Source organism: Caenorhabditis briggsae (genome assembly GCF_000004555.2).
Source record: "Caenorhabditis briggsae complete genome, chrX, whole genome shotgun sequence".
Classification (NCBI taxonomy): Eukaryota; Metazoa; Nematoda; class Chromadorea; order Rhabditida; family Rhabditidae; genus Caenorhabditis; species Caenorhabditis briggsae.
The window spans coordinates 5,590,374-5,604,697 of NC_013491.2; the positions used below are offsets into that span (position 1 = coordinate 5,590,374).

General features: G+C 37.1%; 3 protein-coding genes across 3 annotated transcripts; all 3 read left to right on the forward strand.

The window, feature by feature from the left end:
- Positions 1–1,153: 1,153 nt before the first annotated feature.
- On the forward strand, positions 1,154–4,560 carry Cbr-alr-1 (the record flags this gene model as incomplete). The annotated part of the gene is made up of 6 exons (XM_002643979.2): positions 1,154–1,291; positions 1,337–1,460; positions 1,509–1,692; positions 2,614–2,659; positions 3,917–4,094; positions 4,145–4,560. The coding sequence occupies 6 exons, from the start codon at positions 1,154–1,156 to the stop codon at positions 4,558–4,560; spliced, it is 1,086 nt and encodes a 361-aa protein (XP_002644025.2).
- Positions 4,561–6,167: 1,607 nt separating this feature from the next.
- CBG17431 lies at positions 6,168–11,590 on the forward strand (the record flags this gene model as incomplete). The annotated part of the gene is made up of 5 exons (XM_045239184.1): positions 6,168–6,204; positions 6,258–6,428; positions 6,474–6,529; positions 8,455–8,632; positions 11,556–11,590. The coding sequence occupies 5 exons, from the start codon at positions 6,168–6,170 to the stop codon at positions 11,588–11,590; spliced, it is 477 nt and encodes a 158-aa protein (XP_045096202.1).
- Positions 11,591–13,469: 1,879 nt separating this feature from the next.
- On the forward strand, positions 13,470–14,001 carry CBG17432 (the record flags this gene model as incomplete). The annotated part of the gene is made up of 2 exons (XM_002643981.1): positions 13,470–13,615; positions 13,860–14,001. The coding sequence occupies 2 exons, from the start codon at positions 13,470–13,472 to the stop codon at positions 13,999–14,001; spliced, it is 288 nt and encodes a 95-aa protein (XP_002644027.1).
- Positions 14,002–14,324: the final 323 nt, after the last annotated feature.

The following is a 14,324-nucleotide window of genomic DNA, read 5'->3' on the forward strand; positions in this document are numbered from 1 at the left end:
AAAGGTGAACGGGCAGGAAAACAAGAAAATAATGTGTACCTCTCCCCTACCTTGCCGTTTTTGTCGATTCCACGCCATCTTTTAACACATTAACTAATTGAATATGAGGATACCATTCATCGTTCTCGGTAGATTCCCCTTCCCGATGGGCAGGCGAACACAAATCGAATTAGTCTAATTCATTGTAATTTTCGGTTGGCATCAGAGGGTCTCTGCTTCCGTTTTTGATCTCTTCTTGATAAGAAAATTTCAACAAAATTCACTCCAGGCGGTTTACCTCAAAAGAGATTGTTTTATCAAATTAGGGGAACTCGAACCATATGGTCAATTGGTTTTTTACTCCTTTTCAGTAGAGCCCCTTAAAATCGGCTTATTCTTGTTAAAATTGAAGTCACTTCCTGTTCATAAATACATCCCATCCTCGTAATCTGCAGATATATATTCAGAGAACCTAATTTTAGATCCTATCGTTTTCACAGCAGCGGAATATTCTGCTACTCCAGATATAACAAACCGTTCTTAAGATTGGTTCATTCGCTCAATGAGACAAGGCTTGTCCAAGAGGATGGCGGATAAAACGGCCGTTTAAGATTGAATTCGAAAAAATTAAGACTTTGTCCGCCGCGTGCGTAAATGAAGTATTAAACCATGGCTCACCATTCAAAATAACACTACATTTTTCTTCTCCGTTGATTCGATAAGCCATGTTACCATATCCTTTCGCCCACAATCAAATTATCTGATTATAATTCTATATTTGTCAAATAGATCATCTCGAAATAAAGCAGATAAATCTCTGAATTTTCTCATCACTTTTTTAGCTCCTCATCGGTCTCTTTTTCTGTCTTCTCTGCTCTTCCACATCACTTATTTTTATCTTAGCGAGCAAAAAATAGAAGATGAGTGTTTCAAGAAGCTAGACCCTTGGATCCTATTATAATATTATTAATTTTTTGATGCTCACCTTTCCTTCCCAGTTCCCAAATGCAAATATTTTTATTTTTATGATTCAATTAACTTCTCCTCTTAGCCTTGTTTATTTTTTCTTCTCTCTTATTCCATGATCATCATCCTTTCATCTTACATTTTCAGTGTTTTCCCTTATCATTTCACCATTTCATCACGATTCAGCTCGGTTTCACACACACTGTGTATGCCCGAGTTGAAAAAAGAGGAGCAGGAATCGAAAGAAGACCAGAAAGATCCGAAAGAAATGAATTGTCCACCACTGCTGCGAAATGGAACCAACGATTTGAATCAGTTTCCTAAGAATTTGATGGAACAGTTACAGGTTTTTGACGTTTTTGAGGATTCAGTTCTTAACAACTATTTTCAGGCTCAATTATTTGCCAATCCTGCACTACAGTTTCCTTCTTTTCCACCAGCTTTCTCAATTGCAGCTTTAACAAATAGCCAACACGATATGAAGGAAGAAGATGGCAAAAAGACACCTACCTTAGGTACACCTCCCACATAATTTACAGCTTTTCTAAATTCTGAATTTCCAGAGAACATTCTAGAGACATCTGCGCTTGATGGCCGAGAAAATGGGTCTCCATCAGATGGTACGAACAGTCCAGATGATAATGGGAAGAGGAAACAAAGAAGATACCGTACCACATTCAGCGCTTTTCAATTAGACGAGCTGGAGAAAGTGTTCGCTAGAACCCATTATCCAGATGTGTTCACTCGGTAAGTGACAGAAACCAATCAGGCAACCTGTGGGTCCCACCAATTAAGTATTAAAATTTCATTCTGAATTTCGAAACAGTAGCGTTCGCCTTCCTCTCCACCATATGGCAGTCTGAATTTCAAACATGATAATGAGAAAGGTCGTTTCCTCCTCTTCTTTTTCTTCGACTTTCCCTATTTTTATTATTTCACCTTTTCATAAAAACCAAAATGAAAAATGAAGTAGTGGGGAGGAGGGAAAGAAGGCGAAACTCATAATGAAGCAATCATGCAAAATGCACAATATCAAGTGTCGGGCCCTTGCGTGTGTATGGGTGTGTATTTGCCTGGGCCAAATGAATGCTTTAATTGAAGGAAGCACCATCCCACCAAACTCATTTGCTCAAACATGGTTCATGGGAAAAGCAGGGAAAAATATTTTTGAAATATTGAAATTCCTTGAATTGCTGAATGGAAAGTAGTGAAATTTCCAATTTCTCATCATCATTAAAAGATCGAGAATTTAGATGCTGTAACCTTGTAATAACATTGACATTCTCATTCTCAATTTGATGGTATCTCTACAAAGATGACAATCTTCTCACAATTCTCACGAATTACAAGAGTGTTCCCACCTATGTGTCGTGTATCCGCGGGACTACCACCTGTTAGCTCATCAATTAGACATTTCCGCTTGAGGATTAATTACCGTGAGCACGGAGATTTGACTTGTGCTCTCGGCTCTCCCTAAGTGTCGCACTGCGTGCGCGTAGTCAAAAACAATGCATGATCAATTGTCGTAATGCCGAAAAGGAATACCAAGGTCCGGTCGCAATTCAGACCTAATTGAGCAATGACAATTGCTATCCGGTGCGCTATTCAAGAACCTAGGGGGACCCAAAATCCCTTCTCTTTCGAGTGCTTAATTACATCTTTTTGCAGGGAAGAATTGGCGACACGAGTTCAACTGACAGAAGCCAGAGTTCAAGTAAGTTACAGTAGAAGTGCCCAACTACTCAAATTCATTTGATAATGCATAGCAAATTATAAATGCGCGAAGATCTCATCATATCCCAAACGCATGTGGTCGTTTTGGAATGACGAAGATTGTGCAGAATTGGATTTTATATCACGGAAAGAGTACTTGTATTCCAAGCAGTAGTGAAAAAAATTAGTTGGACACGCGATGTTATCTAAATTGCTTCACGCGATTTTCATCGCAACGCCAATTGCTTATCTATTAGGTTGTCGTCACCTAGGCATGTGAGAAAAACAGGAGAACAGGGGGGACCAGCAGGACTTCTAATAATTAGTGTCTTTGTCTAGATCACATTACCTGTGCTTATAATTAGATTACATCACAACGTATAATCCTATAATGAAGAGAGAACATGCGGAAGTCATCCGCAGAGTAATTCAATTTAAATATAATCAGGATTTTTTGTTATGTTGAAAATGCTATAATAATATTCAAAAATATTAGAAAATATTAGAATGTTAGTTTCAAAATGAAGTGAAGAAGTTAGGCTATTCAGAGTTACAGGATGTACAGTAGCTGTGAATAAATTGTTTAAACTTTTTGGGACAGTAAGGCTTGCTTAACTGCATTAATCACGAAAATTTACAAAAACATAGTTTTCAGTTAATTTTCGTTCATATGTACCATTTTCAAGAGTGTGGAGCTCGACAGACGTCGATTAAAAATTCTGCATTTACAGATGTTTTTGAAAAAAATTTTCTAGGAAATTTTAAAAAATTCTGTGAATGCAAAGTTTCCAATCTAGGTCTGTTTTACACATTCCAAAAATTTTTAAGTGACAGGAAACTTGACATCCGAACCTCAGACTCCAGAACATATTCAAAGTGGTAGGCAATGGACTGAAAATACGTTTTTGTATATCTTATGAATCGGTACAATACAAAAAAAAATTCCAGCCCTAAAACTTTTTGTAAACACTATAGTAGGACGCCCCCAGCCGCTCCAAGCTGTCAAATTTGAGCTTATATATCTCGTTTCCTATGTAAGATATCAAAATGTTGTCGACTGATTAAATGTGTGTCATATTATGAAAAATATTCTGTCAGTTGACAACTTTTTCATGTCTGCCACAGGAACTGAGATAATTTAGCTCAAAGTTGAAAGTAGATTTCTGTTAGAGTGTTTACGGTAGTTTGACATTTTTTACTCTATCGATAAAAAACACCAAAATCAGCGCTTCAAATCCAAATCATCTTTTTTTTTCAGGTATGGTTTCAAAACCGCCGAGCCAAATATCGCAAACAGGAAAGAAGCAGTACACACCATCCTTACCAAGCACCACTAAATATTCCGACCTCCAACGGAGATAATCCATATCAGATGATGTTGAACCAAGAAGCCATTTTCGCTGCTATCAATCAACAAGCGGCGGCTCATCTTTTGAGTAAGTCCACAGTTCATGGGTGACTTGATCTATTTGAATCCTTTTTCCAGGTGAACAAGTGCGAATGGCTAATGCAGACCGACGATCACAATCTCCATCTGTACCAGTGACAACAGCTTCCCCAATCAACGCTGCCACGACAATGCCCAATGCCGATGCTTTGAACCTATTCTTCGGAGGAGTTGCTCCAGTCACCTCTCAACTTCTCTACGTTCAACAGCTCAGCAGAGCCATGGATGCTTTCCGCTCTCAGCTAATGGCTAACGCCCCAGCTGGAGCAACCGCTGAGATCACTGATGGAGCTCCATTGAAGACTGAAGACGACTCGAAATCTAACAGCCGCGCTGGAAGCTCATCGCCAACTCCAACTGAGAGCTCCAGAGCTGCTGCTAATTCCACAAGCCCAACCAATTTTGCCGATATGAACACCTTGATTGCTGAGGTTAAGAAGGAGGAGAGCCCATGAATTTCAGAAGTTTAGATTTATTTCCTTCTTGCATTTTTTCTTTTGGTTCGAAATTAATCCTTAAAATTTTACAAACTTACACTGCAATAACTTTTGAATTCATCTAATAATGTGTGTCGCGTTTTCCTCTCCCATATTCTTTGACCAAGTTCTTCCTTGAACTACAAAGTTCCCCTCTTTTCCGATCCTCCCTGAAATGTACCTCCCTATAAGAACTGTAGGTCCTTTATTTGCATGGTTTTGGCTTTACTACACCCCCCTCTTCAAGCTTTTACTCTAGTTTCTGTGTCGTTTCATCGAAGTCAGCCGGTGAGCTCATCGTCCCGTCCCCCCAGAAAAATCTTTATTCAAACCTTGACAGTTAGAATTCCTTGACTCAACAAACAATTTCTGAATTCTGATCTCCATTCCTTTCTTATTGCCCTCAGCCCCTCTTTTTTTCCATCGTCATTTTTTCCACCATTGTCCTGTTAGTCTTACTGTACTTTTTTACTTTTTTTGACCCATTTTTGGAAATCCCCGATTCCTCTCACCAAAGTCCTCCACAAAAGCTCTGTATTTCAACTGATTTGCACTATTTCTTCATTTTGCATTGTATTGATAATTTTTGTCCGATTTTTTATTGGATTTGAATGAAACTAGACATTAAAAGTGTTGAAGACGAAGATTCCGGGTGAAAAAACAAAAAACTCAAAATTTCTGTTCCAAGAGAAACTGAAACCTGAGAAAATCCAAGTTTTCAGCATTCCATCATACGAAATCGCTTTAAATCACTGTTTCCATGGGAAAATTCACCGTTTCGGACACAAAATAGGTTTCTAATACTGCTGAAAACAATTTCGACCGAGTTTTAAACGAATTCCTTCAACATTCCTTCAAACTACCGCGTAAAATAGGCGAAAAAACTCGAAGTCTCAGTTCTTGAGCATTGTCAACGTTGCAAATACTTCTCCAAATACATCTTCCGAATAATCTGGCCGTTTACCCCCCTGGTGGAAACCTCAGAAGAAAAGCTGAAATCTGAATAAATCCAATTTTTTACCGTTCCGTATTACAAAATAATGTTAAATCATTTTTCCGACAGACAAAAGTATTGTGTCGAGTTCAAAATAGGGAAATTTCAGCAATTCCCTTCAAAATTTTGGCTCATATCGGTGAAATCAGACGAAAAATTTGAAATTCCAGTTCCAGACCTTTGTTGACGCTATAAAACGTTTTCCAAAAGCATCCGCTAAGTAATCCGGCCGTAAATCCTGCTGAAAATCTTTGAAGAGACGCTGAAAACTGAGAAAATCCAATTTCTCACCGTCCCATCTTTAAAATTGTGACAAATCATTTTTTCCACTGGACAAAGTACTGTTTTCAATTCAAACTAGGTTTTCAATATCGCTAAGAACATTCCAAACCAAAATTTTAGTGATTTTCTTCAAAATTAAAGTAATTATTGCTGAAAGTAGGCAAAAATACCTTCTAGAATCTTCCACGACACACTGTCGATTTACGCTAAACACCGCGCACACCGCGGGATAACGGAGCGTCGTTTGTACGTGGAAGTGGGTCCTTCGCGTACAAAGGGGACCACTGTCCATTTATCGATCGTACGGGAAATGTGGTTCGTAGTATTATTATTCAGTTTGGCGCAAGGTAAGTCTTCATTTTTTCTGAAATTTCAGGTCAAAAAACTCGACGATTTTTAGCACACGCTCGACATGTTGGAGAAATTGTCTGTAGACAGTGTGGAGCAACGATAACCAGGCAATCGGAGCTGCACAATCTCACTGGTGTAGACGTCAATCAGCTGCAATACGAGTACGACTTTCCATTGGTTGGAAAAACTACTACAGTACACGTTCTCAAAAATCCACAAGGTATTATTAATTTGATTTTTGGAAAAATAAACAAATGTTTTTAAGGCCACAAATTTCACGTTTTCGGCGCAAAGACGGCTCATCTTCATTTCCATGGCAAGGTGACATTTTAATTTTGAAAAAGCTTTTTTAGAAAAATCGTGCAACAAAGACCAGAACAAAAAAGGATTTTTTGAGTTGACGTCAATGAAAGATTGCCAAAAACAATTTTTCAAAAATAAATCTGTTGCAAGGATAATGAATTCAATCTTTCAAAAAATCGCTCATGAAAACGGCCCGATTTTTTAGCTGATGATATCATTCTCTTAAAAATAGATGTATCAAAACTATATCGTTTTTGCTCTTTTCATCTGGCTGGGGAAGTCTGAGAAGCCGATTAGCTGTGATAACGGGGGATGTGGTGACCAAGAAGTTTTAAATCGGATCGGGTCAGAGGAAAAGAGAGCTAGTCAGAAGAAAAATATCTTAGAAAGTTCGAACAGCTTTTCGGGAAAAGAAAAACGCGGTATCATTTAAAAACAGTGAAAATCCGTTCAAAATTCTCAGTTTTTGTCGTATTACACATGGCATTTTGAACAGAGACCCCATTTTGCAACTTAAAACTCGACAAAAATGCCAGGTAGGCTGGTTATAAGTAGATATAACCACCAGCAAGACCGACAGGTGATCTGCCGTGTCGCATGCGCGCGTGCGCGCGTCGCGTGTCGGTGCGCTCGGCAGCTGATTTAATGCAATATATGGAGATTGTTTCGACTGAAAAAGCTAGAAAAGATAAAAATAAAACATTAGAAACGGCTAATAGCTTTTAGAAATAACAGACATCAAGGCCATTTTGAGGTTGAGCTCTAATTTGAACACATTACTATGGAAATGTGATTTTAAAAAATTCTCATTTTTTGAAGCCGGATAAAATTTTAGAGAGAGGAGCAGTACTAAAAACGTCTTGCAAATCATCTGAAACATACCTAGATTGCAAACTTTGCATTCGCAGAATTTTTTCAAAATTCCTAGTTTTTTAGATAATTGCTGGTTTCTGAAAGACATCTGTTTTTTCATGTTTTCAGTGCAATACGATCCAGAAAGAAGTGTATTTCTGAAATCTGCGAATAACTGAAAAGCTAGGAAATTTTGAAAAATTCTGCGAAGGCTAAGTTCTTAATCTAGGTCTGTTTTACACTTATTGTCTATTCAAAATAATCGCGCGAGTGAACGAGCAAAAATGTCTGCGTCTCTACAGCGCCTCTACAGGTTTGGAGACTCTCTACTCGTTTTTTTACTCGTTCACCCGCGCGATTATTTTGAATAGACAATACACTCTTCACAATTTCCAAGTTAACAGAATCTTGACAGCTGAATGTGAGTTTCAAAATCTTAGAATAGGTCAAAATGTCCAAAGATCATCGGTAGTGTACACTTTTAAGGCATAAATTGGCAAAATTTTCTGTTTTTAACCTTGTTGAGTTTCCAGAGGCCGATGCAATATAAAAACGTTCGGTCTTTCACGAAATTTGATAGAAGGGTTAAAACCTTTTCTCATACACGTGGATAGCCGGGCCGGCCCGTTTGCCTCAAAACTTTCGGCCCGGCCCAGCCAGGCCCGGCCCGCTCGGCCCGCCTAGGACAACTTTCGAAAATTTTATTTTTCGAATGAGCCAAAATATTTATAATGGCACAAATATTAATCCAAATGCATACAACCATCCGAAAAAGTCAATTTAATTGAATTTTTAGCAAAAAATCAAACTTCTTTAAGCCGAGGATGGAATTTTTTTTTTCTAATTACGACTTCAAAACAGTTTTTGTCGACAATATCGGTCTCTAGTGTGGATTTTCATTCACTAAGAAGAAAAACCATCTTGAAAAATGATGATTCGCTCTAAAATTTTAAAATTTTCGAAAAGCGGGCCGGCCCGGCCATCTTTTCCACAAGTATGCCTTTTCTGTTCCTCTTCCAGCTGAAAAGAACACAATCATAAATCCAAACACCAACCCAATTATCCCTCGCTAATTTTTCTCTTTTTTTCAGCCCGAATCTCACGACACCTGGTACCCCGGCTTCAAATGGACGATTTGTCAATGCAAAGCCTGTAGTAGGCATATGGGATGGTACTTCGAGCCGGAGAGAAAAATGACAACCACGGACCCAGATATCCCAGATCGAAGCTTCATTGGCCTGGTTTTGGAAAACGTCATTTCGGCAGATTGTGAGTCACCGTTAGTTGTATCTGGCAGCGTATTTGAGGGTGGTTTTTTGAATGGGAGGGGGAAGAAAATGAATTTTAAAAGTTTGTATAATGGCGCGTTCAAACTTGATTTCCAGGAGTAATTTCCTGGAAAAACGCTGTCCAAAGCTGCCATTGTTTTCCAGAGGCCTCCGCTTCGAGACCCGCCGTAAATCGACTTGAATCAACAGGAAGAACACAGTCAAAACGAGTGATAAAGTAGTTTACTGTTGCTGTAAATCTGGAAAACAATCGCAACTTTGGACAGTGTTTTTCCAGGAAATACTCTTGGAAATCAATTTTGAACGCGGCATAAGTCCCGAATTATAGGATGAATTGTCATGAAAAGATGATACGTCGGAATTTGAATAAATTAATCAGTGTAACATAACAAGAAAGATGAAATTTTTTGAAAAGTTTTGAAATTTGGTCGAGGGATGTAAAGAAATTAGTAGTAGTCCTAAACGTTTAGAGCTTTTTTTACTGATAATGAATATCGCTCAAAATCTGATTCTATTTTAGTAATGCGATTTCTTTTACAGGGGAAGTACCCGAAGTGAAGTTTCGCTTTTTCTTAGATGTTGGTGGCAAAAAATGTCCCGTCGCTGGAATAGCACAAAACGGATCATATAAGGTGCCCATATGCAGGTTGAGCAGAATGGCAAAACTTTTTGTGATTTTTCCGAAAAAGTGGGTCAAGTCCATTCAAAAAATCATAACTTTGTACAGATTGAAGATAAAATTATAAACTAAATTGTATTTTGTAGCACGGATTACAGGCTACAATAAATTTAATTACACCGCTATTCAATTTTTGCAAAGAAATTTACTAAGATGGGAAGTGTCCGAATGGTCCGATCGTATGAAATCAAAAAATGTCGATTTTCGAAAAAACACTTTTGTGAGACCATGTCTATCCGATTCTTTTTATGTCATAATGCAGAACTATGGTTTCAAATATATAGCTCACCGTTCATTTAAAAGAGATTTTTGAAAAAATAATATTTTTAAAGTCAATTCCCTGTACCCCTATACATGGTATTTTTTAAACACATTTTTCCATATACAACATAAACGCTATGAGAATGAAAGATTCAGTTGGTTTAGTTATTTTTTGACAGAAAATGATCAAACCGTGATCAAGAAGTCAAAATTTTCGAAAAAAAAATTTCACATTTTAAAAAATACCATGTACATGGAATTGGCTTTAAAAATATTTTTTTTCGAAAATCTCTCTTAAATGAACGGTGAGCTATATATTTGAAATAATAGTTGTGCATTATGACATAAAAAGAATCGGATAGACATAGTCTCCCAAAGGTGTTTTTTTTCGAAAATCGACATTTTTTGATTTCATACCATCGGACCATTCGCACATTTCCTATCATAGTAAAATTTTTTGCAGAGATAGAATAAAGGTGTAATTAGATTTTTTGTAGCCAGTAATCCGTGCTACAAATTACAGTTTAGTATATCGTTTTATCTTCAATCTGTACAAAGTTATGATTTTTTGAATGGACTTGACCCACTTTTTCGAAAAAAAAAAACTTTTTCGAAAAAAAAACCACTTTTTCGAAAAAAAAAAAAATCTGAAATAGGTGAACACTAAATGGAAGGTGTTTGGCTTCTAGAGCCAGCTGTTCCGAGTTCAAAACAAAAGTGTGTAGAATCGCACTTTTCAGACTTTCGATTTCCCGGAATATTACAAGTTTCGAGAATTGATCTTTCGGACTTTCGTAACATTTGAATAATGCCGACGTTTCAATTTTTGAATTTTTTAGAATGCTCGAAATGTTGAAAAATCAAATTTTCTCGACATCCCACAATTCTCAGAACTTCAATAAATTCAGGATGCTCAGAAATAGTGTTATTTCAACGAAGGGAAGAAAACCACTAACACTCGAAATGTCTATGAATCTAGGAGATATAACAGGAACATATATTTGTAGTAAATGGTAGATGGAAAACCGAGTTAGTAATTAGAAATAGATTGGAAACTAAGTCATTGTGCACCTTTGTTTTCCTATTTTCTCTTAACTAATCTAGAACAGTATCATGTGTGTAACCGGATATAGTATATAAGATGATAAAATTGTACACAATAACCATCATTTGCCTTGCGCTCATTCCGCTTGCGAACGGGACGCCCCTTTTAATACCAAATGTTTTTGGGTGAAATTCCTGTTTGATGACGTCTACTGGCTGTTTATTAAAATCAAGGCATTGGGCTTTTCTGTGATGGTTAGTATATATGACCCTCTTCTTATCTAAGGTAATAATAAAACTCAGCCGCTTAAAGTTCCCGAGTAGAGTAAGAAGTTGCATACACGTGTCCACTCTCCGCTAAACATCAAAACTGATCAAAAAGGTGAGGTATCCGCCGTCCAAGTTTTTCTGTCTTTCCCAACATTAACAATCCAATTTCAATAGTGATATGGGTTGTCCCTAAAGTGATTGACATTTCACGAGTAGATTAGAAAGGGTCCCGTTCGACTAGATCTCTCACCTTGTCTGAATTTTGAAAAACTGGTTGCCTGGGACATGTTTCATCTTTCATTGAAAAATCCTGGTTCTTGAACTTGCCAACAATAAGAGCAGGGCAAATGCTGGTTTTTGTGAACAACCTTATCACCCTATATACCTTATCCTATTACACACATGTTATTGTTCTAGCTCAGTTAAGAGAAACGAGGAAAACAAAAGCGCACAAAGACTTAGTTGCCAACCTAATATTTATGAATTTTTCAGAAACTATATAATGTTTTCAAAAATCAAAAAAGTCGTTTGAAAAAAAAGGGTCTGCCTTAAAACGCCACCATTTGGATGTTTCTGAATATGATAGAGACATTGAGCCCACTAATGATCTCACAAATGAAGTAACCTGATTCAACTGTGGATTTTCCAGATGTCAACACCCTGACCAAGGTTCCGGATTTCTGATTGCACCAACGATCATCATCATTTTGCCATCCATTCCGTTCATTTTTGAATATCTACCTTGCCTTTCTTGTTGAAGTAATCCCACTCCTCCCTTACCTTTCCCCTCTTAATTTGTTTGTCAGTTCTTCCAAGATTTGTTTTTTACCGTGCCTCTCCAATTCCCAGCAGAACCGCCCTATTCTTGAAAATATTCAAAATTGGATATCTCGATATTTGAAGTCGACTTACATATTGTAAAGGGCCTTTTCCAGTTGATATGTTTTTGATATCTTTCATTGAAACCGTGATAATTGAGCTCAAAGTGCACGGGTGGCGTTCATCTGAGAGGTATACGGTAACTACTGTATATGCTCTGATAGAACGCCGTCCTTAACATGCACTTTGAGCTCAATTATCTCGGTTCCTATGCCAGATATCAAAAATCTGTCAACTGATAAAATGTCTTTGATATTATGATAAAGTTGTTTTTGCAAGTTGCACAACTCGGGCTGTCTCTCACAGAAATTGAGATAATTGGGCTCAACGTGCAAGGATGGCGTTTGTCTGAGGCGTATATTCTCTAAAAGAACGCCACCCTGAACGTGCACTTTGAGCTCAATTATCTTGGTTCCTATGGGAGATATCAAAAATTTGTCAACTGATGAAATCTTTGTTATATTATCACCATTATTTTTCTTGTGAAAAAAATTTGATATCCTCTACACAAACTGAGATAATTGAGCTAAATTATAACATAAAGTGCAAACGTTTCATTAGAGCGTTTATGCTATTCAATTAAATTAATATCATAAGTTTCATAATTATTTTATATATTTTTTAATAACTTTTAATCTGATTTATGGGTTTTTTTATTCTGTTACCCTCACTGCTGAGATTTCTACTTTTTCCTCTTGCTCCAAATAAACTTTGTAGACATTTCCAATGACGTTTGTTTGAAAGTTTGAAACAAATGAATTCATGAAAAGAAAATCACATTAAAAATTGACAGTTAGACTTTGAATTTACATTTTTTGCACCTTATTTCACACCCCATTTTTTGCCTCGTTTGTGGATTATGGGAGAGAAAAGAAAAAAAGAGAAACCAACTCTCAGCACTTGATTTGAATATGGAACAGGTAATCAAATTTCGTTATGGTGGATGTTTTCAGAATAAAGAACATTTTCAGCGTTTCCAAAGATCACAAAAAACTCAGTTTGCGTCTAACAGGTGATTAAGATTGTGTAGAAAATTATGTATAGTCTGTTGAGCTTGAAATTTTGGAAATAATTTGTCATTGAATAATATCATTGGATTTTTCGTGATTGGGTATTTTGGAAATGGTCATTTTTTCAAGAAAATGACGTTTTATTAAATACTTCTTGGTATAAATAAATGCGTCATGCTTGCTATAATTTCTACTAGAAGAATTTGTTAAAAATCCTGAAATCGCAACTATAAGCTACACTGACCCAAACTGGAATTTTCCATTTTTTCTCTGTAATTTTTCATTAGTCACCAGATGTTGTTGTTGATGACGTTGCTCATTATTTAGCCCATCACATGTGACCCTACAATCTCGAAACAATTGAATGGCTCCCCATATTCCAGGAAACAAAAAGAAGAACACATTTGCTCCGGTCGGATTAACTCTTGCAAAGGACACATAAAAAAACCTTGTTGCGTGGGCTCTCCCACATCACTCGAGATGTCTTTAAACGCTTATACATTTTTTTGTTCGAGTTCAGTGTACTGTGAAAACCCCTCACTTTTGATTTTTTTTTCCCTCCATTTTACCTGAGTCTCCGCCCACCGCGCTCGCCCCAAGGTCCTCTTATACTCAAGCGCATTTTTCATTCTATACTTTTTGTCAGCTCTCGTGGCTCGCTAGCAATCCCAACAATGAGTAAACTCTGGCAACTATTTGTGGCTCTTCTTGCCATTTGTCTATTAGTCAACGCCATTCCAATGGTTCCACGGAATGAAGGAGATGATCAGCTTATTCAGAAGCGACTATCAAATGACGCCTTGATCCGTCTACTTATGAGGTACACTTTCCGCTTTCTCCGCAAAAAATCAACTATCACTTCCTCTTAAAGTTCCAGATCTTTGTCAAATAAGAAAATATGTAGGGACACATTTTGATCCGGAGGTTTAGACAAATCCGATTTGTTTTAATAATTCGTCCCGCAGTACTATATTTTCCACGCTCATCATGAATGAGTAGACATGATGTGATTAAATCGGATAAAATTAAAAATACAAGGGAAAACAAAGCAAATTTTATTCCAGAAATCGCGGAGCCCAAACCCAACTGGGACTGAAGCGTGGGCTCGTCAAGAAGTCCGACTTGGAGCGTCGCAGCATCGACGACGACTTCTCCAACTGTTTCCTCTCGCCTGTACAGTGCATGTTGCCATCGAACAGGAAATAAAAAATAAAATGAATTTTCTCTTCTAACAAAATTCTTTCCTGACGTTCCTCTTTTCTCGGTTGTGTGCTCCAACAAGTGGAAACTAGTAAACTCATTTTTTTGTTATTCCTTTTCTTATATTATACAATTTAAACAAAGTTATAGAACAGAAATCATTATTGGGAAAAGTTAGTTCCTCTTCCTCTTACACAATCTAAAAAAGAACAGAAATCATTGTTGACCGGATTGGTTTAACACAATTACAGTATAGCAATAATTTATTATTATGATTTGATCAGGTCCGGTGAACAAGAAAAACTACACGGATAGAGAAAGAAATTAGT